This window comes from Lepeophtheirus salmonis, chromosome 1 (genome assembly GCF_016086655.4).
Source record: "Lepeophtheirus salmonis chromosome 1, UVic_Lsal_1.4, whole genome shotgun sequence".
Lineage (NCBI taxonomy): Eukaryota > Metazoa > Arthropoda > Copepoda > Siphonostomatoida > Caligidae > Lepeophtheirus > Lepeophtheirus salmonis.
In genome coordinates, this window is record NC_052131.2 from 24,841,910 (window position 1) to 24,865,903 (window position 23,994).

The window sequence follows — 23,994 nt, forward strand, 5'->3', positions numbered from 1 at the left end:
AATATCTAACAATGGAGGGGTGTCAAATTCCCTAATATAAACCAACCAGAAATATATTGACTCCTGAGTACAGAGAGTCATTAACTTTTTAAAATTAACATTTATTAACAACTAATTATGATCCATAAATGTGTGTATTTTTTTTTCCTATCCGTAATTAATAAAAAGTTAAACATAAAAATAAGTAAACAATTTTATTTATTTGTTTATGAAATTCCTTTATAAATAATAAAGAATCGGAATCGTCCATAAAGATGGTATCAGTACATCCCTAGCTTTAATTCCTTGGCCTTCCTCGTTCTGTTTACAAATTATTCATAAGTGACTGAAAGCATCAGTTAGAAGTGAAATGAGATGACTTTAGGTAAATTACTACGTTTTTTATGTGTTTATATGAATCGAAATACATTTTGGAATACTATATCCATTTTCTACGGCCATTATTAGATTAATTTGCATGTTAAGTGTGGAATTTTATCTCAAAGTTTAAACATGCATGAGTGGGTTAAATTGATCACCTTAAGTTAAGGCGAATAAGACTAGCCATCTTTTATCTTTGACAAAAATGACGAGCCTGCGTTCCAGAAAAAGACATATTAACCGAATTATTTTCCCTTGTGAAGCTAATGGATCAGCAAGACGAGAAAATCAGCTCACTTTTTCGTGTAACTTGGAACCATGGAATATTAACTGATGAATCCAATTTATATTTACCTTCCAATAGTTAGAGAATAAAATAGCAAAAGCATTCACCCCTTTAAAATTATTTATTTGTTAGCTATTTTACTAGTTATATGCAGGGTTGGACATTGAACAATTCGTAGTTATTCTGAGAAAATTAAATTTTTTGAAAAAAAATTTCAAAAATCCTTAGCGTTTTACAAAAAATTTGAAAAGTTTAATTGTTAAGAAAAATAATTTCAAAAATCCACAGCTATTTAAAAAAAATTAAATTTTCTGGATTTTTTTTTCAAGAATTTAATTTCTTGCTCTAGTGCCTAATTTGGCCGAATGACGGGGAAAAAATCTAGTAAAAAGTAAAAATTCCTAATTTCTTTTGGGATGGCTGCAGTCCCTCCAGCCCACATCCCTGGAGATATTATATAATGTTTATGGTGATATTGATTTTAAAAGGCAAGACATATTCCTTAATTAATGGTTTAATGAATTTGTGAAAAAAATGACGAAAAACAAAAATTATGAGCAATGTGAACGTGATTGTAAAAATCTGCTCAACTTACCGCAGTCAAGGACTCCCGTAACAGGAGTCATATTTTTTTTTACATACATACATGAATAATAAATATTAATTTTGTAAATTACCATTTTGTCTAAGTTTTCTCAGATTAGCACTTGCGTTCTTCAGTTTGAGCTTTTTATTAGGGTAATTTACTCTAATTCTTGTTTTTGTTCTCAAAAAGGATATGATGACTTTTTTAAGCCAGTTAGGATATAATTTAATTAGATGATTATGCAGCTTTTCAAATCCGTTTGGGGTTTTGTCAACTGCGCCTTCATGGTTACAATGAAAAGAGTTGAAATGTTTTTCCAGACAATGACAAAATTTAAAAACTCACACAAGGCGATCGTAAGTCCTCCCTTAGAGACCAATTCAATTCAAGGGCTAGACGTTTCTTCATAAAATCCGAAGTCACTTGTCTTTTTCCCTAGATTTGGATAAAGGTCTTTAAATTTTTTTGCCAGAAATCCTGCAATAAGCCAGACCCTGATATGAACAATCATTGGAAACTTGAGATGATTCTTCTGTATGTGCTTTAATTACTTCTTCGGCTTCAAGAAGTCCAGAATCTTCTAAAGTTTCCTATGATTCAATTGCATCTTCTTCATGTTCATTTTCTTGTATATTTGACGAAAAGAAGTGACTCGTTATTGAGGATTAACTAACCCTATTAAGCTCAGCCTTGAGATTCTGCTCAAAATCATTGGATGTAAAATGCCTATCACAAATCTTAGCATTATTAATATTAATTGGATCTTTTCTCCTATAGACTGAGACCCAAAGACGCTCGAGCATCAATTTTTTTTTTTTTTTTTTTTTTTTTTTGATGAAATACAAAATACTGGGCATCCCGTGGATCGGGATAGCGGGGCATGGGAGAAACACGCTTTGAACCTCGAGATGATGCCAATTTTGCTTAACAGATCCAAATTAGTGCACTTCACTTCAATGAAATTATCTGAATTGCCGCAACAGTTACGTCACTATGTCAGTTGAGTTAGCTATTCATTATTTTTTTAGTTTTTAAATCCCTTAATCCTATCTAGGATTGAAGAAAAAAAAGAAGATAGCTAGGCCCGTAGGACTGAAAGACCTAGGTAGTCCTTAGGAACACTGAAAAGTAAAATGATCGGAGTGGTAAAAAAGACTTAAAGGTGAGGGGGGGGGGAGACTTATTAGTCATTAGGCAATCAGTCGTAGGATAACTATATTCCCTCATACTAATAAAGGACTTTTAAAATCAGGACGTATAGATATAACTAAGTAACATCCATAATTTACTATGACGTACCCGTATTGTATATTTCATTTCGAATTATTTATTACTGCTTTAAATAACTCCAGAATTTAATAAAAGTTGAGGATAGACAATGTCTGAAGTTCTTCCATCCCTTTGAACATTATAATAACAATAATTAGAAATATGTTCCTATTTCAACCATAATAAGACTAACTCGCTAATCCTCTTCTTCCCCTTTTTTAATTCTGATTCATTATTGTTTCTCACATTTCCCATTAGTATAATAGCCCTCCAAAGCCCAGGAATCTAGTCTAATTAGAATTAAACATAAGTACGTAACTCAGAATTAAAAAAAAACTTCTATTTTATGTCTAAAGTCTCCATTTTTGAAATAAATATCCTACTTCGCGTTTTTATTAAGGGACTTACATACATTATATATAATATTATATTATAGTAGATAGGTAATAATAAATACAGTTTATCTTGATTAAGTTTATTTTTAACTTGTTGTGCTACATATTTATAGTGCATATTTATATATTAAAGCTAAAATGTTAAACTAAATAGACCTCCATCAATCATCAATATTAATAATATCTGTCACTTGAGCCAAGGACTACCAGAGAGAAGGATGGAAACAGTATTGAGTCAATTGTTGACTGTAGTCCCTTTATATCATTGTATTTTGACGCAATGGTAGTGAAATAATAACAAATCAATCAAGAAAATGACTCTCATCAACAGCTGTCTCAATTCTGTTTGCAGTTCTTATTACTTAGCACTGCGTTACCTCACTAACACAAAAATACCCTATGTATTCTTTTTGATAAATAATTAATCAAAGTAATAAGTTGGTTCCCGGACTCTATGGAGACAGTTTTGTATCTATATTTTTTTCTGTATCCATATAGTCCGTTATCGGACTATATGGAGACAGCAGATTATTTAAATAGAACAACTAGTTCGAACTCATCGTCATATTAGCTTGCTAAATTTATGTAACATGTCTGCCCTATATGAAGGGAGAGGGAGGGAGGTGAGGGAAGTGAGGAGTTGGATCTGCATCCATCCATCCTTACTGTTCCTATGAATATTTATTCACACGTCTTCTGATACTCTATTCAAGGGATCTCGACTCTTGAACAAGTGTTTCATTCAGTCGGTGGATCTTGTATCCTTTAATGGAAGGATCGTTGATTGTGCAAGTGCCTCTTCATTTCAAGGTATGTGATAGTGACTTCGGTTCTCGTTAATCATTGTCCTATACATAAATTCCTCCAGATCCTCTACGGAATCATCGTATACTTCTTTATTACTACTGAGTCTCTTTTGTCATTGGAAAACAAGTGCAAGATAATTCTAGACTCGTAAAGATAATGTGCTTCTCTTTTTTCGATATTTTGGTCTACAATGCATATTCTGTTCCGACATTACATATAAATAATTATTTAGAACTGGAGAGTTCTGCAATAAGAAATAGTTCCCGAATGAATTACCCAGTGAGGAACAAAGAGTTTAATTTATCATCCACAGCTCCTTCGTTGAAACTCTTGAATCCTGTTCCTTCCAAAGTGGACTTTTTTTCGTATCTTATTCTGAGAAAAATATTTCATTGTTAAGAATCCTTCAGTTTCCTTGATGTATATAATGCAAAAATCCCTTGGAAAAAAGTAGAAGTCAATCTAAGACTCTCAATGATAATGCACCCTTTTTTCTCGATACTTTTGTCTACAATACATATTATATTTTACTACTATCTGTATAAATAGACTTTGTGAATTGTTGAGTCCTAAGTGATAAAAAAATTTAAGTGACTTCTTAACTTCTTTAGACTTGCAATTAGAAACTTAATTAGTCTTAATCATCTTCAGAAAACAACTTAATTGCTTATTGCAATATTACCCCCATGAAGATTTAGATCTCCACACTAATAAAAATTATTAATCAATGTTTCCCATAACAGTTCTTATATTTAATTATTATTTATGACATTAATACAGATAATATAATAATCATTAATACAGACGTTCAAAATTAAAAGCTAACTATTTATATTTCATCCTGCTTTTCTTTGATTTATAATTATATTAGTATGAAAATGTATTATTGTTTTAAGATCTGAATAAAACAATTTTTTTAGACTAAATCCTTTATTTAACGAAACAAAATTAAAGCTCAAAATTTAGGAAATAACTTTTATGGAACTTGCACCATGAGAATTCCACCTTATTTTACCAGAGTGTAAGCTACTATTAGCCTCGTTAATGAGATTTTTGCTAGATGTATTAAAATATTTAAATTCAACATGAACAATTTAATTAGCAAAATGATATTGTTTTTTTTTACATTTCAACCCAATAGGATGATAGGAATCTCCCGTTTCTAATAAATTGACAAATAGCTTTGTAATGCATTGTCTTGAATTTGTTAACGTCAATAAAATTTGTCGAGTTTGTTCGCTGAAAATATCATATTGTTAAGCTGACTAGTATGTAATGTATTTAAATATAATAATAAATCTGAAGCCCTATTAAATCTATCTTGATAAGTTTCGAAGAAATCTCGATCTTCGCCAGAAAATTCACACACTATGAGTTATTGATTTCTGAGAAATCAAAAGCGTTCGTGATCTTTAATTTTGAAAAACTTAATGATGTAAGAGGCTATGTATCCGGATATATTAAACAATAGATTGGCTTGAGATTCTTCTCTTCCATAGTAAAATTAGAATAAGAGGAACTGAAAATAAATATATGAATTTGGAACAATTGGATCAGTCCTTTTTATTCTTTATTTTCACATGCATGCTTATTTTTAGATTTTTATTTAATATTCTTAAGATTCTAATTTTATATCTTAACGTATGTAGAAATTATATATTTGTAAAGGGATTGAGAAGTTTCCCTAGTACATACAAAAAATTGAAAATTTTGAAATTGAGCACCATGACTTTAAAACTGAAAATTCTTAATCCCTTTACAAATATATAATTTATATTAAAAATATCTAGAGGTTACAAAAATGGCATTGGAAGACTAAACCTTTTCAAATATTCCTTTTTCATCAATACATTACAAAAAATCAGATTACCGAAAAATGGTTTCAATTTTTAAAGTTATGGTGCTGAATTTCAAGTTTCATTAGGATTCCTTTTTATAATATAATAAATTCTGGTATATTTAAAATTAACTTCACTTTTAAAAGAAGTTGTATTTTAAAAGTAAATCGCTCAATATTCAAATTCTCCTATACGGAATAATTTTATGGATACAATAACGACAACTAGTTTAGCTGTTGAAATAATTGTTTAATTATAAGTACGATAAACACTCGTATATAATATATAAAATCATAATGTCCTTCCACAACGATTCCCTCAATATAATTGATTTAGTACCTCTTCCTCCATCACAATTTCGTGACTCTACTCTACTAAAAGCACCTACAGCTCCTGATCTTCATGATACTACTACGTCTACAGAGTTCAGGACTGGAAAGAAAGGATCCATGAACGTATGATAAATATATATTTATTTATTTATAATTTGTATTGTGTTACTATTTGATATAATGTATATGCATAATTCATAATAATAAGAAGATACCATTTAAAAATCCTGGTCAGGTAAATCAATTTTAACAAAAAAAACAATCAACTAATTAGAAATAGCATAGACAGAAGTCACCTCGACGGAGAAACTTTGGGAATTTAATCTCATGGGAAACCTTATGGACACCTGAGGCAGTGAAGAGGTCCTTATGATACAGTTCCACAGTTCCTATTGCTGTGATTGTTATGTTCACTATGCAGTTTGACATGAGGGCCTATAAAAGGTATGAACAAAATGATTTACATCGTATTAAATCCGCTCTAGTTGGTGTTTATTAAAAGAAACTCTACTTGACAGCAATCCATAGCAAGGCATGTCGGATGGAGACGAATCCTAATGGAATATGAGACATAGGATAGAAATTCACTCAAGGAAAACTTGCTTTTGAACTTTTCTATTTGATCAGAAACTTACTACTGTGTTCACAACTTATCTGTTGGCAATGCATGCTACTCGCATGGGTAGGCAGTAAACATGATCATTCATCAATCCATCTAGGGAACTCGAGTTGATCTCGATCTAAGGATTGATGAAGTGACTGAGCAAAGTAATTGGGCTTCTCTTCTATCTGTAATCCACCTATCACATGACGACTGCTCCGATTTACAAAAACGAATCCGTTAGAATCTTTGATTTTAATTGAACAATTACAATACGATTTCAAATTATTGTATTATTGTTTTGCTTCTTTTCTCTTTCTTTCTTCCTGCAGCTAGATTAGCCTAATTCTTCCTTTTTTTTAAGTTTCGGTCCGAACTACCGATTTTATCAATATTTTTAGGATCAGTGAAAATGATTTGATTGGTTGTCTCCATAAAGTCCGGCTACCAATAAGTTATTCTGTACTTATGATCCGTTCCCAAAAAAACAAGAATACAATTTCTTGTTGATCCCTCGTCCTTTATAGGATATATATTGGCCATTTTATTATATAATGAAATTTTGGCCTTATAATAAATTCGGGCCTTTTTTATGTTTCTTTTCGGAAGATAAGAAAGAATTAAGGTTATGCATGTTAGTTGTTCTTACTTGAGTGGCATCATATTAATGTTGAGGTCATGTTATTGTGTATGACGTCACTAAGCCACCTGCCGCAATTTTTGAAATAAGAGCTTCTAAAATTGGAAGGAATAATAACATTGAATTTAATTCCATTCCAACTTGGAGCCAGCTAGCTGTCTAAGTACGTTTGAATCCTAACTCTCAGCTCAGGCCTCAAAGTGACAGTGTCACTAATATATTGGCATAGTGATAGAGTGACAGAAAATACCGCTTAGTAACTTGGATTAATTTACTGGATCTTGTAATTAATTGAATCCTTTGTGGACAGAGGAATGCCTCGTAGGAGATTACGGAGAGAGCCTATCAATGATCCAGGGGGACTGGAGACGATTTTTGAGAATACTAATGAAGAAATAGAAGAAGAGGACTCCTTGGTCAAACGTTTTGTGTTGGGTCGAAATGCGAGGAAGCGTGTCCTTCATACCTCAAACTACTTGGTTGAGAACAAGGCCAAGGATCGACAACGAAGGAAAATGATGAAAAAATATGACAAACCCCTCAACTTGAATCCCCTCACTCCGAGGAGGGAAGCCAATCTCAATCAATTATTGGAAGAGGGACTCCCAGAGGAAGAAGAACGAGAGGGTCCGCCACCTCCACTCCTCCCGCCGCAAAGACTGGTAAAGGAAACCTCCATAAGAGAACTCAAATGTAGTAAGAATGTTCTTCCCCTCCCCCTTGACAATGCTTTACAAAGAGTCTCCCTCTCTCCTGCTAAATCACCAACGTCCCAAGAATTTTACAAGGAAATAGAAGAAGCAGATGCCCTTCTGGGTCCACTCCCCTTTTTAACATTGAATGAACAAGTGCATGAAGTTCGCACGGTTCGAAAGAGCTCTAGGTTCTTAACCAAGTACGACTCTAATAAAGAAAACATTTGTGGCTCTATATTTGAGGAAAAGGAAGTGAGGATAAAGAAACGAAGGAGTACTCTCCGGATCTCTACCGCTTAGATGCACGTCTATTATTTATAACTTAATTAATTAATATGAACTATATTATTCTTTCTATTTAAAAAGAATAATATCCTATGAATTATTCTGAATGACTACATACACTTTATTATATTATAACATTTACAAACTTCATTTATTTCAATTATTTTTATGATATAACGTCATGACTGTGTCACACTTGGAAGCTTAATTTGAATTAATTATCGAATCTCCTGTTCATTAGTCCGAACTTATTTTATAACACTATTTCTAATTTTTATTATTTATTTGTTATGATTAAAATTCAAAATCAATTAAAAGCCTACGTTGTTTTTGATTTGACGGAAGTTTACGATGACTTTTCCAGTCTTGACACGGTGTGGAATATCTTTCAAGGAAATCAGAAAGTTCGTCAAGGATTTACTTTAACTCTTTTAAGGCAATGTAAATATTAAATTAAATACACTTTCTTCTAACAAAAAATATTGTTGGTAGACTCTGAAATTAGGCAATTGAGGTAAAAAAGTTATGGAACCATTGAATAGTACCTTAAAATGTGTATAAATACGAATTCGTATTTTAAGTATAGAAATACTTCTAACTTCTTCTATAAAATAACCATCATTATAATTTAGTAACCCTTGTATGTGTATAATACATTGATTTGTTAGTCACATTAATTAATTAATTATTGTATATACTTGTAGTACATACTTTTATCTGCATAATAAGACCTACATCATTGATTTTTTTATTATCTAATATAGGCATATTACTACGATTCCATCAATTGCTATTAATCAAATCTTATATATACAAAAAGAAACTTTTGAATCTTCCTCCTCCTCCGTTTTTTTCTCCCTGGCAACAGCTTTTGTTCTTCGTTCTACTTTTAAAAATTAGTTAGGAAAGGGGAGATTGCATTAGCCAATTAATTTGTCTTAGATGGACACTTATGAAGATTCAATCATTTTTCAGGTGTAGGTTAGTTTATGGATATCAGTTATCACATAACACTTTCATTATCATCCCCCATGCGTCCGTGGAACGGACAGGCTCATACTAGTACTTACATACAAATTTAAATTTCACACTTTGAAGTAAATAATAATTAATAATAGACTTTCCTTCTTTATGTATCATTTTTCTGCAAACCTGTCATGAAAAGATAAGAAAGTCCAAGCTAATATAATCCATTTTCTGCTAAAGCTTATAACTGATTATGTTACATACTTATATATTATTTATACTGAAAGAGTGACAATATGCCTAACAAATTTGAATTTTAGGCTTTCATGTATTTTTTATTAGTATTACTATGAAAGTCACTATCTCCAGAAAAAAAGCCTTTTAGTATTTATTTATGAATATGAAAGATTTCCACAAATTTGGGAGTAAGAAATTCAAGGGCTCTTAAAATCTGTATTTATAGGATCTGATCAATGGGTAATTATTCTCCTTTCAGATCATATAATTATCCATTTACATTCAACCTCACTATAGTAAAGTAATTTTTCATTATCCAAAAGATATTTTCAATACTCATAGCCTGAGTCCATCTAAAAAAACCCAGTTATTAATTATAGAATTAGCCTTTGCATCTAATAGCAAGGTTGTGCCCGGTTCAGGTTCTATCGGTCTCGGTTCTTTTTTATACAGGCTCATTTTAGTAACAAGCACTTAAAACAAGGAGTGGCACTTAAAAATTTGGCCCCATGAAATGATATTTGATACAAACAGGGCCGCAGCTAACGTATACACAGAGTGCGGACAGCTCCAAATTTCCCTCAGGGGCCCCAAAAACCAAAGTTGTTTAGTACAATGGTTTTCAACGTGTGGGGAGTCTACTGGGGGAGGGGGGTTGTAGAGTTGAGGATTGCTTTTCGGAAACATAATACTTAAGAAATATTATAATTATTATTTATAGGGCACCAACAAGCTTAGTAGGGGATCTGGATCCATAATCTACTCCACCCCTTCCCTCTCCTATTTACACCATCTCGTTTGTTGCCTATAGGCTATAAGTTATAACAACTTTTTCAGATCCATAAGAAGCTCTTAGCTATTTGGAGCTCAGATACAGCTGTATCACCCTGGCGACGTAAAAAAAAAAACAACCCTTGAAAGCTTAGAAATTGCACATAAGAAACTCATAAAATTGACTTGTTGATTGAAGCTAATTTATTTTTTATATTATAAATGTATATTTCATTTCCTTTATATATAATAAAGATATATTATATAACAAAAGTACAAGGACCGAGACCAATGAGCAATATATTGCGGCCTCGATTCGACTTTGTCGGTTCCGGTTCTAGGGGGTCAAAAACCGGAACTGGTAGACTGATAAGGGACCTTCTATAGTAATACTAATAAGCAATAATATTCCTACTAGGGAAAGAGCATGTTGGATTATGTACAAGTTGTAACTTGTATAAGCAGATTGTACAAGTTGCATTTACTAATAGATACATAATAAATGTATGATTTTAATGGAATAAAAATGAAATGATGGCACCCATTAATCATTGGCAATGAATACAACGACTGAATATATGAAATGAGACGTAGAAATTGTAATTTGTGGAAAGAGTATGTCCTGGTAGTTGGTGTATTTGAAAGAGTGACTGTTGTACGCAGTTCTAGGAGGAGCTAGTAGTGTAAGTAGTGTAGTATACAGACTGTATAAGTTGAGTTGAGTTGAGCAGGACTCAAGGGAAGAGAGAGAGAGGGAGAGGGAGCTAGAAAGAGAGGGGAATAAGTAGGAAAGAGAATTAAGAGAAGAGAGTTAAGGCAGATTTGGCGGTAGAAGTTGTATCTGGTGTTGAGGTGATGAATGAGTTGGTTGGTTCGGTTCGGATTTTGGATGAAGAGGAGCTAGAGCTGGAGCGCTGCTGCTACGTGAACGCTGAAGAGGAATGACTATAATAAGTAACAGAGATATTATTATAAAGGAGCAGAGGAGTGATTAGATTGAAGATTGTCTACATGTTTGAGTGATCGGGGGCTGAGGAGGAGAAGCTAGGTTGTAGGAATGGAGGCTTACGAGGCGACAGACGCGACGGGGTTGAGCTTTGGAACTCATTACTTCGAAGTGTCGTTCGATGAGAATGGGACGGAGGGAGCGACGTTTTACGAGGAGAGTGTGGAGTACTCTGAGGCGGAGCAGTCGTATCGTTGCGAGGAGTGCCAAGTGACAGTGTCCACTTTGGAAGACTTTTTGGAGCACGTGAAAAGCAACCACCAAGACTCGAACGAGCCTGAAGGCCTCAAATGTCCCACTTGTGGCACACTCTTTGCCATCAAGGCTGAATTTCTCAAGCATTTGCGACAAGCTCATCAAGAGGACCATGAGTCGATAGTGAGCATCCTGAATTCTCAGCTCACTTGTCCTCATTGCCATAAGCTGTTCGTGTCGTATGCTGCACTTCGCAACCATAGCAATTCTCTCAAGTGTCCAGCTAAATCCAAAGTCACCCTTGTCTATGATCCCTCACTCACTATTAAACCAGGGGATCATGTCTCAGTATTTGTGTGTCCCATTCAAACCTGTTCTAAAGTAGGCTGCATTACTCTTCGTGCTTATAAAATGCATGCCAAGTGTGTACACAAGTCTCCCAATCTTACGCCTATCGTCAAAAACCTAGAAGCCAAGTTCATTTGTCAAGTGCGTGGCTGTGGTAAACTCTTTGTGGAGGAAACACAGTTGGAGGTTCATCTCAAACATCATGAAACCTACACTCCTAGAAGAGGAAAATACGTCTGTGATATATGTAATGAAGACTTTTACCAGACCCTCATGCTTAAAAAACATTTGTTGGCTTGTCATCCTGATAAAGACGAGGCCTCTATCCTGAGTCGTAAAGGTCAATCCCCAAAGGATAACGCCCTTATTCACGATGAGTCTATAGTCCTTCCTCCAGGAACACTAATTGGTGTGTACAAGTGTCCAGTGTGTGGTAAAGATTCTTTTACAGATATCAAATCCTTTAAATTGCATGCAAAGCATATTCATCCCGAGGCTGCCATCACACCCATTGAAACAAAAGCACCCGCCCAATTTATTTGTACTGTCGTGGGCTGTGGTAAAATGTATGTTGAGCGAAAACAATTTGAAATACATGGAAGGCACCATAAAAACTATGTAAAAAGTAAAGGGCGCTATTTCAAGTGTGAGCTCTGTGATTCTCAGTTTAATACAAAGTCCAATTTGGACGTTCATACGATACAAAGTCATGTTTCAGGTGTCAATGATGACTCAAAGAAGGAAGTCATTTTTGATGATGTTAAATTACTACCTGGTACCCTCATGGATGTCTTTCAATGTCCTGTAACGACGTGTGACAAGCATAGTTATATTGATGCAAAGTCTCTACGGACACATTGTAAGAAAGTGCATTTAATAGACGTGATTGACCCCGTGCCCGTAAAGGCTGAGGCCCGTTATATTTGCCGTGTAAGGGGCTGTGGAAAGTTGTTCATGTCCAATTCTCAAATTATGGCTCACTACAAACACCATAGAACCTACATTCCCACCAATGGGCAATTCAGTTGTTCCCTATGTCCTGAGGTCTTTACCAGACAAGATCTACTTAACACTCACACGCTCTCCAAGCATGTCATTTCAGATGAAAAGGAGGCTCAGTTTTATGAGTCCGCTAAACGTCCATTAATTGCTAAGGAGAAAGTATACAAAGTCCGTGGCTATAAATGTAGCTTCTGTCATAGAAAATTTCTGGTTCAGTCCGCTTATAGTAAGCATGTCACATACGCTCACTCAATGCAAGGAATACCTCCAATCGAAGTTAAAATAAAACCTAAATTTTCCTGTGAAGAATCCAATTGTGGCCGACACTTCCTCACTCATCAAAAGTACAAGCACCATATGCAAAGTCACTATCGGGGTAAACTTCATAAAGAGGTGATGAAATGTCCCAAATGTGAAAAAGAGTTTTCAATGTTCAAATCCTTGCATTCCCACATGATACAAAGCCATGGAGATACGACACCTGAAGAAATGTCTCTACTAGAAGCAAGACATGCTAAATGTAGTACTTGTGGTAAACTCTTCAGAGATAACTCAGTACTGAAACAACATATGAAGATTAAAGGACATGGAATTGAAAGTGCTCCAGAGTTTGCACACTTTTCTCATTAATACTATGTTCGGCGCATTTCTAGTCTTTCTCTCTCCTTTTTACACAAATAGTGTTTAGATTATAATGAGAGAAAAAGGAATCGGCTGTATAATATATGAGGCATATCGTAATGAATATGTCTATATGTTCCGAGTAACAGCTTTAATGTCAAACAAAAATGGCCCAGAGTTTTCCCATGAACACCATCATCATAATGACCGTTGGGATTAATTGTACAAATAATTTGGAAAATAGCTCAAGAATACCAGATACTGGGACTTAATCATTAACTAAAACATAGGATTGACAAGAACTCTCATTTTCTTTTCTCTTATAATATTACTGTTCATTGAGCACACTCTTTATTTAATCATTATTATCTATATAATTATTACTATACTGCGATGTTTTTAAGTACTTGAGTTGAGTTTCCTATGATTATAATTATCATATTTTATCATCATATTTCATGTACTATTATAATTGGTATTTGTTCAAAATAGTCTGTTTCTATATATATATATATATATTCGTTTTTAATCAATCTATATATATGTATACTGCTTCAGTTTGTTATACATTTATAGAGAAGCGAAAATGCGCGTATTTTCACTTCTCTATACATTTAATATTATTTACACACGCAATGACATATTATTATTATATACCTACTTACAATTAATTCATTTTGTGTCATTTTGTATTACTTGCTTCCTTTACAAATAATTATTGAATAACACTGACTAGGCATTTTCTAAACTTTATTCATACAAAAAATGAATCAAACATTCTCTCTCTGAATCTACAGAAATATAAGTCTATTATAGATTATTAAACACATTAAACTATAAATCAATCTAGTTTTAGTCTTTTAATTTTACGACTGGGATGATCCAACTTTGAATAGAGATCCTTCAACTTAGTTTCACTCTCCTCTCCTTCACCACTATCATTTTTCTCTTCGGTAGTACTCTCAAGGCTTTTCATTTTGTACTCGAATATTTCTTTTCTAGCAGCCATGAGTTCGTAGTCTTCTTTGAAAATAGTTTTTAGGGCGTCCATGAGGTGATGAGTATGATTGAAAGTATGTCTGTCGACTCTCATGAAATCAAAGGCGTAGCCAACGTTTGGGTGATCCACCAATTCATCAAAAAATGGAAATTTTGGATAGCGTTGGGAAAAATGGGTGAGAACTGTTGCTTTTGCATTGAGAGCAATCCCTCCGTTGATTGCTTCAGTGAATGTCGAATGTCGCTTTTTAATAGCATCTTCTAGCATTATATGCTCCATCGTTGCTTCGTGTATCAACAGATCAAGATGGATATTTTTACTTAAATCGATGAGGCCGGAGTTTGGTCGTGTGTCTCCGGTATAAATGAAATGAAACCCCTCTGTAGTAACGAAACTAACACAATAGGAGTTGACACAGTGAACTGCTCTGCAAGTATCGTATACCTTGAGTCCCAAGGCTTCTTTAAATTGAATCATAGCCTCGTCGGGTTCTCGAACTGCATCAGCATGTAAAATAAGTGCATGTTCATTTTGTACTTGGATCAAATTCTCCAAAATCCCCTCAAAACCAACATGATACTGATTAAAAAAAGAGGATAGCTTTGTGGGTGCAGCAATATATAGAGGCTGAGCCTCTCCAATATTTAACCGCTGCCTTTCTTTGATAATTCCAATAAGGCCCAAATGATGATCTGCATGAAGATGAGATATGTAAATGCCTTTTAGCCCCCTGAGAAATTCTTTCATTCCTTGAATTCCAAAGTATCTATAGAGCTGTATAATTGTACCCTCACCACAATCCATAATCATATATTCTTTGGGACGGAGCTCAACAAGGATTGCACTTGGAGCGCGATACTTGCTTGGAACAGAAGAGCCTGTTCCTAAGAAAACAAAACTAGGGTAAGTAGATGAGTTTGTCTCGACGCATACTTTATCTCGTGTTCGAGAAAATACTTCTTTGAAATCTTGAAGCGATTCAAGCTCTTCCTTAACCAATGAAGGAAGAATAGGGCTGAGTGTAGTAACATGCTCAGGCGGAAAACCTCGAACAACAATACGATCAGCCGTTCGATGGAAGATCCAATTTTGATTAGAACTTTTATGACGTTCTTGCTCATCGAAATAAATATCTGAATGCAAAGGTTGAAATATATTGGGGTCAAGAATGGATAATTTCTCAGCAAAAGTAGCAACACCAAGAGTACCATACCCTTTGGAATTGAGATCATTGATCATATGATGCTCTATATTTCCGTTAAAAGAGTTCATCCATGTTTGATATTCTTTGCTAAGCAAAATTTCTGAGGATGTAAAATGGAACATTCCTTGGAGTTTATCTTCTTTACGAATTGAATCCCATATGGGAGCACACAACAATGAATCCATATAGTCTAAGGAAGGAAGATCAATAACAATGAACTTTTTGTCGGGTAGATTTTGATCTCTGACATCTGCTGCGAACACTGTTTCTCCATTTTCTAATACAATGTCCTCACCTTGCTTTAATTTTCCTAGAAGGGGTCCTGGAGGAACTCCTTTGTCTAAGCATTTATCAAGACACAATTTACCTTTCCTCCCTTTGATAGTCAAAATATATACAATATTTGAATTTGCTCCATAAACATTTTCATCGTATTCAATTTCCTCAGGAACAAACTTGGAAATTAGTTTTCCGTTTGCATCGAAGCCCTTGTATACAGTATTCCAATACTCAGGAGCAGGAACACTCTGAGTATTATGGGTGGGATTATTTTTGCTCAAATGCAAGTATTCAACAGTGAGGGTGGAGTCAGTATAGGGTTCTAAATTTGAGGAGGTAATTTCTTGGGGTAGAATATTGAAATTTTGAAGGCAAATGAATCCCTTCGTCATCTCATATATCTTTGTAGATCCCTCTGGACCATGAAGGGTTACGTCTGGAGATCCAGAGTCTTTGATAGCGAGACACATTCCACCAAGGCCTCCCATGCATCTCCAGGATTTCTGTGTTAGGAAAATGTGCTCGAGGGATGCCAGAGATCGAGAAACACAATGTTCCACACAGAGACGCTGAGTCCCTTCAGAGCAATTAAATAAATAGCGCTTATTGTTTGTGGAGAGAAAGAGGGATCCAGGATAGCCGGGAAGTCCAGGGCAAATGACTTGGAAAAATACCAAGGATGCCTCCGTTTTCTGTCCCACTTCATTGCGACGGGACTTTTTCCTCACGGAGATTTTGTCCATTTTATTAAGTAAGGAGAGAGTCTCCTTCTTTCCTGCTTGGTGACTCAAATACTTTTGGTGAAAGATTCTAAGGATCGTGCGCATATTGTCACATTCTCAGCCTTATCCTCCGTCAGTCATCCATATTTTAATTTTTATTAAAGTCCTATTTCAAAAGATTACTTCATAACACTATCAGATATAAATTATTTTATTTATATGATAAAAATAACAATTATTACGAAGCAAAACACGTTGCACGGCTGCTACAGTTGCGACCCTCTTCATAATTCGTCATTATTCATGCACTTCTTATTTAGCGTGTAGTCTAGAGAATGTTTTTAGACCAAGGTAAGCCAACATCAAAATCATAGGACAAACAGAGCAGATTTATTAAGTAACTCCATATAGTGACGTCATTGGGCGCATTTGTTTGAATAAATTAAAAATATATAAAGTAAAAAATGTAGTAATTTTAATTTATTTTTTCCATTTTTTCCTTATTTATAAATGCTATGTGTAGATTTTTCAATCATTATCTATGGTTATATTTCTCTATTTGGAGTTCCAATAGCGTCATCCATTATGCTTGTAAATTTTCATTGAGAACAGAAAATTGTTGCTGAATGCGGACTATCTTAGTTATTATAATATTGAGCTTAGATTCTTATGTCGCAAGTTGAAATCCGTTCGTGACGTCATCTGACTCACATATACAAACAATAATATTTAATATTATCTTTACCATCACATGATTCATCCACCTCAATGGACAATAGATACTTATTTTAAATATTAATTATATAAAGGAATCATGCTTTATTGTTATAATATTTAACTCACTGATACTTCAAAATCTTGTTCAAAAATTGCTTAAAATTAAATTTTAATATATTTTTTTAATGGAGCTTCAATTTTATTTTCATAAACTACTTTTCAAATGTGACTGTCTACTCTGACAACTTAAATGTAGTATGAGTAATGGGTCTGGTTGTCACACTATGAGTGAATGTATATTAATTATGATTTAGCTGATCCTAGAAATAGTTCTTATTGAAACTTTTGATGTATATAATTTATATGCCATGCAATATTATGTACATTCAATTTATATTCAACCAATAACCTAAGCAAAAAGATAATACTATTTTTGTACAATATATTATAATATATCAATTATATAATTAAAGACAATAGTGAGACAAACCTCCTAGACCATGCCTCTCATTAAGAATAGACTTGACTTCTCTCTTCAATGAAGGAAATGAAGAAATATTTACCTATTTAATATTACCCTATTTTACATGAACTAAAAAATAAATTAAAAATCCAAAATAGTATAAAAGATCATTTCAAGGGTCGAGTACCAAATCGTCGTAACTGAAAAACTAGATTTATTGCTAATTATATCCCATACTGGAAATCTGAATTTTTCGAGTTTTTAAATTTTACTATTATACTGTTGTAATGAATTTCTCAGATCCATTTGAATGTAAAAATTGGAAAATAAAATAATCCATTATGAAAGAATGGAGTATCTAAGGTTAATTCTGTAAAGTAAATATTTGATTTACGACAATTTGACTCTCACCCCATGATTTCATGAATTAATTAATCAAAATTCGAGAGTAAAGATAATTTAATTGCACTAGCTGCTTAATGTCGCGATATAAAAGAAATTGGGCAAACATGTAATTAATAAAATTAATGTTTATTAATTAATAATATTAATTGGAATTGTCACTAAAATAAACTGATTTGATCCATTTGTAGTGGATTTAAATATATTAAGAACTGCTGATCGATTACAAAAATTCCTGCAGATGTCGCTAGTCGAGACCTACCATTTGACAAGCACAAACACAACAAAAGCATGTTGTGGACGGTCTCCATTCGTCGCGTTCCACTCGCTATTCGACACCTTCATCCTGTCATTAGAGATCAAGTAAGTAAAAGTGACTCTCACGTATCTAATAAATCATTTCCTTCCTCATCACCATCAAGTGGAAGCCCTTTTCAACTTACAATCCACTTCGAGAAAAAGATGTTTCGTCTACTACTCCTAAGCTAGAATTCATCCCTGAAAAACCTTCCTTAGTCTCCCCGATAGTGGAACCACAGACATCCCTAGTTGAAATAATTGCAAGTGAACCCAGTCTTCGATCACAAGGTTTAGCGGGTTGGAGTCCGCCGGGTATACTTCAATGGGGTATGGAAAACCTTCATGTAGGAGTAGATATCCCATGGTGGGGCACTATACTCGCAAGTAATTAATTCAAAATGCAACTTAGTTAATTATGTTAATCGCATTAAATATACATATATTTTTTTCTTTTTGGATAGCTACGTGTATCCTTCGAGTCGCAGTATTCCCATTGGTTATTTTTTCACAAAAGAACGCAGCTCGTCTCAATCAATGTTTGCCGGAAATGAAACACATTCAAAGCCGTTTATCTGATGCTCGAAAGCGAGGAGATATCATTGAGGTTCAGAAATGGTCCATTGAGCTTCAAAAGTTTATGGAGGAAAGAGACGTGAAGCCCGTAAAGAATTTTATTCCAATTATTATTCAAGCTCCCATATTCATGTCCATGTTTTTTGCCCTGAGAGGCATGGCTAATCTACCCCTAGATAGCATGATGATAGGAGGTTTGGGCTGGTTTGAGGATCTTACTATTTCAGACCCATATTATGTACTTCCCGCTCTGGTTGCCAGTACTTTTTACTTGCAAATTTATTTTGCTGTGGATGGTGCCAATATGCAGTCCATGGGTACCATAGGTAAAACTGTTTGCAAGGCAGTTCCTTTCATCATGTTTCCACTCATTATGAACTTTCCAACTGCCTTGACATTTTACTGGACGGCCACTAATGTCATTGCCGTTTTTCAAGTCAAATTCATTCGTAATAAAGCTGTTAGAAAATACTTAGGTATTCCTGAGTTTATTGACTGGTCAAAGAAAAAAGATACAATTCAGCAGAAAGACAAAGGATTTAAAGATTCTGTAAAGGATGTTATGGATAATTGGAAGGTTCAAAAGGATGTAATAGACAGAAGAGCTTTTGACGAACAAATGTTCAGAGAGGCAGGTCTTCAGAAAAAACGAAGGACTTATAAGTTTAATCCCACTGCACCTATGTTATCTTCTAAGGGAAAACAATAAAATGACTCAAAATTATATTTCCGTATAGATCTCTTACTTTCTAATCAATTGGTTTCTAGATATTTTTTTTTATTTATTGAAAAAGTTCATAAGTGTATTTATTTTTTCTTTTGCAGATCTCTGGTTTGCCCGAGAAAAATAATAATAAATTGAAGTAATTATGCGACTCATTTTTTAGTTGTACTGATGCATCAATATGAAGTCTTATCTGTCCACTTTTCTTTATGTAAATTTATATTATTCCTTCTAATAATGTTACCGAGAGTAAAATTGTCTATTTGAAGAGAGTGAGCAAGAGGGAGAGAGAGAGAGATAAGGAGTAATGATCATTCAAACCCTTTATCTACATAGTAGTAAATATTATCAAAACTTGTTTCTGTCTCTGCGTTTTTATTTCAACAAAACGAGTCGAATAATTTGAATCGATGAATTTCCAGCAATTAAAACCCCTCAGACACTTATCGACAGCGGCCATACGTAGAAGAGGAACCAAGCTAGTAGACATTAAGCCATTTTCAGAATTTCTCGTAGATAGCTTTGGACGACAGCATAATTATTTGCGGATATCAGTCACTGAAAAGTGCAATCTTCGATGTCAATACTGCATGCCCATGGAGGGCATTCAACTTTCGCCACAATCACATTTACTAACTACAGATGAAATAGTTAGTCTGGCAAAAATATTTGTAGAACAAGGAGTCGACAAAATTCGTCTAACAGGAGGAGAACCTCTCGTTCGAAGGGATATAATTGAAGTCGTAGCTAAACTTAAATCCATTCCTGGTCTGCAAACACTGGCCATGACAACTAATGGTGTTACATTGGCTAAGAAATTGAAAGAACTTCATTCAGCTGGATTAAATGCAATCAATATAAGCTTAGATACCCTTGTACCGGACAAATACTCTTTCATCACTAGAAGGTCACCTAAGGTCATGTCAAGAGTACTTGCAGGAATTGATGAAGCATTAGTTCTTGGTTATTCGCCTGTTAAAATAAACGTTGTGGCAATGAGGGGATTTAATGAAGATGAATTACTGGATTTTGTAGAATGGACAAAATACAAGGATTTAGATGTGCGTTTCATCGAGTATATGCCATTTGACGGTAATAAATGGAGTGATAAAAAGATTTTGCCATTCAAAGAGATTCTCACTACAATTAAAGGTACTCATTATGTATTTTATAAAAACTGCAATTGATCGAAAAAATATATTTTTTAATCATTTTTAGCTTACGAAATCATATAATATTTTTACAAACCCATTATCATAATTTCTTATGTATCTATCCTATTATAAAGGCCACTATAAGGACTTCACTTCTCTTAACAAATCTGACTCAACATCAAAGCCCTATAAAGTACCAGGCTATAAAGGAACCATTGGATTCATAACTTCAATGACAAATGACTTTTGTGGTTCCTGTAACCGTCTTCGCCTAACTGCAGATGGACATTTGAAAGTCTGCCTCTTTGGCTCTTCAGAACTGGATTTGAAGGCTCCATTGAGGGAAGGAAAGCCTTTAATGGATTTAATCGGTGCTGCAGTTAAGAAAAAAAAGGCTAAGCATGCTGGAATGAATGAGCTCAAAAATATGAAAAATAGACCCATGATACTGATCGGGGGATAAAAAATCCAATCCATTCGAGAAATTATTGTCTTTCAATTCGTGTGCTATTACTTTTTATTACTAAAGATATTTAACTCCTAATTGAAACTTTGTTTATGTTTCATCATAGCTATTCTATAAGATAGTCTTTGATGGAGTACATCTTTAAATTACTTCGATGTATTATAATACTATAAACATTGAATTTCTTAAGATTCAATTTTCAAATAATTTAATCATTAATTTTATTCGAACGTTTCGTACTTTCTTTATTTATAGTGGGTGGTCCATTGAAATCTGAACACTTACAAATTCAATAATTAAAGACGGTTGAGTGATTGAAATTAATTCATATTTCGAAATATCAAAGCATAAACAATTAATTATTTAACAAAAAAACTTGAGATCTCTAGCTTACGTTCAAGTCGAGAAAATTACACTTGAACGAGATCGATGAATTTTCATTTGCGCACTCCTTGACGGTGGGCGTCTTCAGAACCGCCGTCAGCAAGTCCAAAATGTTGGAGAGGAAGAAGGGTTCTGTCAAGAAGGTCAGCCTGGTCCCGTAAGAATTTAAACAAATAGCCCAGGCCAATCCTCTAAAGTCCATGAGGCCCCATGCAAGAGATCTATGGGGTTTCAAACCAGACTGTCTAGAGAATTATAAAAAAGTGGGTGGAAAGTGCCATGTGAGGGTGGAGAGGCCATTTTGACACCAGCAATGAAAAAACTCATCTCCTCCGCTACAAGACTATTTTGAATTAGTATTTTGAGTTCTTCGAACTATTTTTTGACACTTTTGGCCCCCTACAGTCTTGATGCTGACCGCTTGACTACAACTTTTGGATTTATGTCGAGGGGAAGGTCTGCAGTGTCTGTCATCCAAACACCGAGACCCTCAAAGCAACTGTCATACATCACTGGGACGCCATGACAGAGGGAGACATCCTCAGCGGGTGCCAAGCCTTCCGCTGCAGCCTGGAATCCATCATTGCCGATAAGGGTAGCTACATTAATGATTAAGAGAGCTCAGATACACATCTATTTATATAATTAATTTTATTGAAATTCGATTGCTAATTAATAAATTATATCTTGTCGAAGTTTAAAATTCAAAGTGTTCATATTTTAATGGACCACTCGGTATTAATAATACCGTGTACGATTGATGCTTGACTTCCCCATCGCTTTTTAAAGCTGACATCATAGTCATGAGGGGTTGTGTGTTTTTCGAAATCTATTTTTCTTGCCAGCAGTCAGTACGATACATCGCCTATCTTTGGTGTATATTGACTTAAAATGTCTAATAAGAATAATATATATGAATTTAAATATAATTAACATATTTTCTTTGTACTAATGCTATTTGAAATGTAGAAGGTTTATAGCAGTAATTCGTTTTCTCCCTCCAAAATAATATAACTGGCAGCTGATGTTAACTAGGGTCTTGATTAGGTGTACCATATGTCTTGCTCCAACCTTCTCCCCGTGCTCTTACAAAAAAACTCCTTGCTCTTTGGCAAAAGGAGTAAAAAAGAACGCTAAGATTCTGAAAAATGATATCAAAATTAAGCAATTTGTATTTAAAGAAAAATATAGGTTATAAGAATAATTTAAAGTAATTGTCTAGTTTTGTTTTATATTTATGATAAATTATTGATAAATTTTTGCTATATTAATATATACAAATCAAGATTTAAAAAATATTTTCTTCCGATTATTTTTGCATTCGATTATCATAGGTAGATAGGCCAGGTTGCATACAACGGCAAGACCATGAATCCCGTCTGGGTCCCTTTAGGCTACAGGGGGGAAGACTGATGAGTACGTCAAAATTCTTTACACCAAAGTTCTCCAATGGATCAAATCCATCGTTGGCAATTCTCCTTGTATATTACAACAAGATGGAGCACCTACCCATAATTTATTTTATAACTGGGAGAAACTTTATAGAATGCAAATTCAATCCCTTTTATTAAAATGGAACATTGTGTACCAATTTGTGACTAGATGATAAAAACATTCCCTCCAAATGGCGCATATACGTACCAATTAGTAGCTCAGACTAAAAAAGTTAAATGCTAATACATATTATTATAATTTTTCTTGTTCATAGCTTACATAGAAGTAGAGTAAATAAACTAATTAGTGGAGTAAGATGTACCTGAGCTCTACCACCATTCCTTGCAATGTAAAAATGATACAAGATGCTATGTAGCCCGTTTTTTTAAATGATTGAGTGAGCGATAACATGTGAATCATATGATAACGATCCATTGACTCAAAATAGTTTTTCCAGTATATTTTTCAATAAACTTATAGAAATTGGTATGATTCAGAAATTCTAAAGGGATAATACAATACACAAATAACGTTGCCAAGTCCAAATTGAACGATGTGCCGTCTCCTTGAATCTTGTGTTTCTTGAAGACTTTTAAGTTGTTGATGTGATGGACAATTTTTGAGTGGCAGATTACTTACCAAAAATAACTAGATGGGTACGACAAACCGTAAAAGTGGAAAGACATACTCTTATTCTGTGAATCATAATTCCACACATCCATTGTTAGAGACCCATGAAAAAAGCACGGTTTCTTTGGCATGAAACACGTGATAGAATAGTGAGGGGAAGCCGTTTTGTTGACGATCAGTACAATACTGAGGAGAAGATGTTTACAAGATGTAAGAGTACCAATGTTGTTCCCTTATTTTATATCAATTCTTTCAGCCAATCAAATTCATTCTTCAACCACGAGTCCAACAACACTACATGT

The 23,994-nt window shown here is 34.1% G+C and overlaps 3 protein-coding genes and 3 long non-coding RNA genes across 6 annotated transcripts; 3 read left to right on the forward strand and 3 right to left on the reverse strand.

Moving 5' to 3' along the window:
* Nucleotides 1-118: 118 nt before the first annotated feature.
* LOC139905884 (uncharacterized) lies at nucleotides 119-2,049 on the reverse strand. Its single transcript, XR_011780996.1, has 2 exons — nucleotides 1,907-2,049; nucleotides 119-1,709 (listed from the first exon to the last, which is right to left on the reverse strand). It is a non-coding gene; the product is annotated as an uncharacterized lncRNA (long non-coding RNA).
* Nucleotides 2,050-2,965: 916 nt separating this feature from the next.
* LOC121123065 (uncharacterized) lies at nucleotides 2,966-4,622 on the forward strand. Its single transcript, XR_005865900.2, has 2 exons — nucleotides 2,966-3,706; nucleotides 3,765-4,622. It is a non-coding gene; the product is annotated as an uncharacterized lncRNA (long non-coding RNA).
* A 1,375-nt stretch (nucleotides 4,623-5,997) lies between these two features.
* On the reverse strand, nucleotides 5,998-7,129 carry LOC121123060 (uncharacterized). The gene is made up of 2 exons (XR_011780998.1): nucleotides 6,385-7,129; nucleotides 5,998-6,308 (listed from the first exon to the last, which is right to left on the reverse strand). It is a non-coding gene; the product is annotated as an uncharacterized lncRNA (long non-coding RNA).
* A 6,844-nt stretch (nucleotides 7,130-13,973) lies between these two features.
* On the reverse strand, nucleotides 13,974-17,088 carry LOC121123032 (ribonuclease Z, mitochondrial). The gene has a single exon (XM_040718112.2). It carries the CDS (start codon nucleotides 16,548-16,550, stop codon nucleotides 14,082-14,084), a length of 2,469 nt encoding a protein of 822 aa, XP_040574046.1. The 5' UTR covers nucleotides 16,551-17,088; the 3' UTR covers nucleotides 13,974-14,081.
* A 589-nt stretch (nucleotides 17,089-17,677) lies between these two features.
* LOC121123042 (mitochondrial inner membrane protein OXA1L) lies at nucleotides 17,678-19,624 on the forward strand. The gene is made up of 3 exons (XM_040718123.2): nucleotides 17,678-18,390; nucleotides 18,450-18,711; nucleotides 18,789-19,624. The coding sequence occupies exons 1-3, from the start codon at nucleotides 18,319-18,321 to the stop codon at nucleotides 19,607-19,609; spliced, it is 1,155 nt and encodes a 384-aa protein (XP_040574057.1). The 5' UTR covers nucleotides 17,678-18,318; the 3' UTR covers nucleotides 19,610-19,624.
* Nucleotides 19,625-19,928: 304 nt separating this feature from the next.
* Nucleotides 19,929-21,468, forward strand: LOC121123051 (molybdenum cofactor biosynthesis protein 1). The gene is made up of 2 exons (XM_040718134.2): nucleotides 19,929-20,776; nucleotides 20,913-21,468. The coding sequence occupies exons 1-2, from the start codon at nucleotides 20,035-20,037 to the stop codon at nucleotides 21,239-21,241; spliced, it is 1,071 nt and encodes a 356-aa protein (XP_040574068.1). The 5' UTR covers nucleotides 19,929-20,034; the 3' UTR covers nucleotides 21,242-21,468.
* Nucleotides 21,469-23,994: the final 2,526 nt, after the last annotated feature.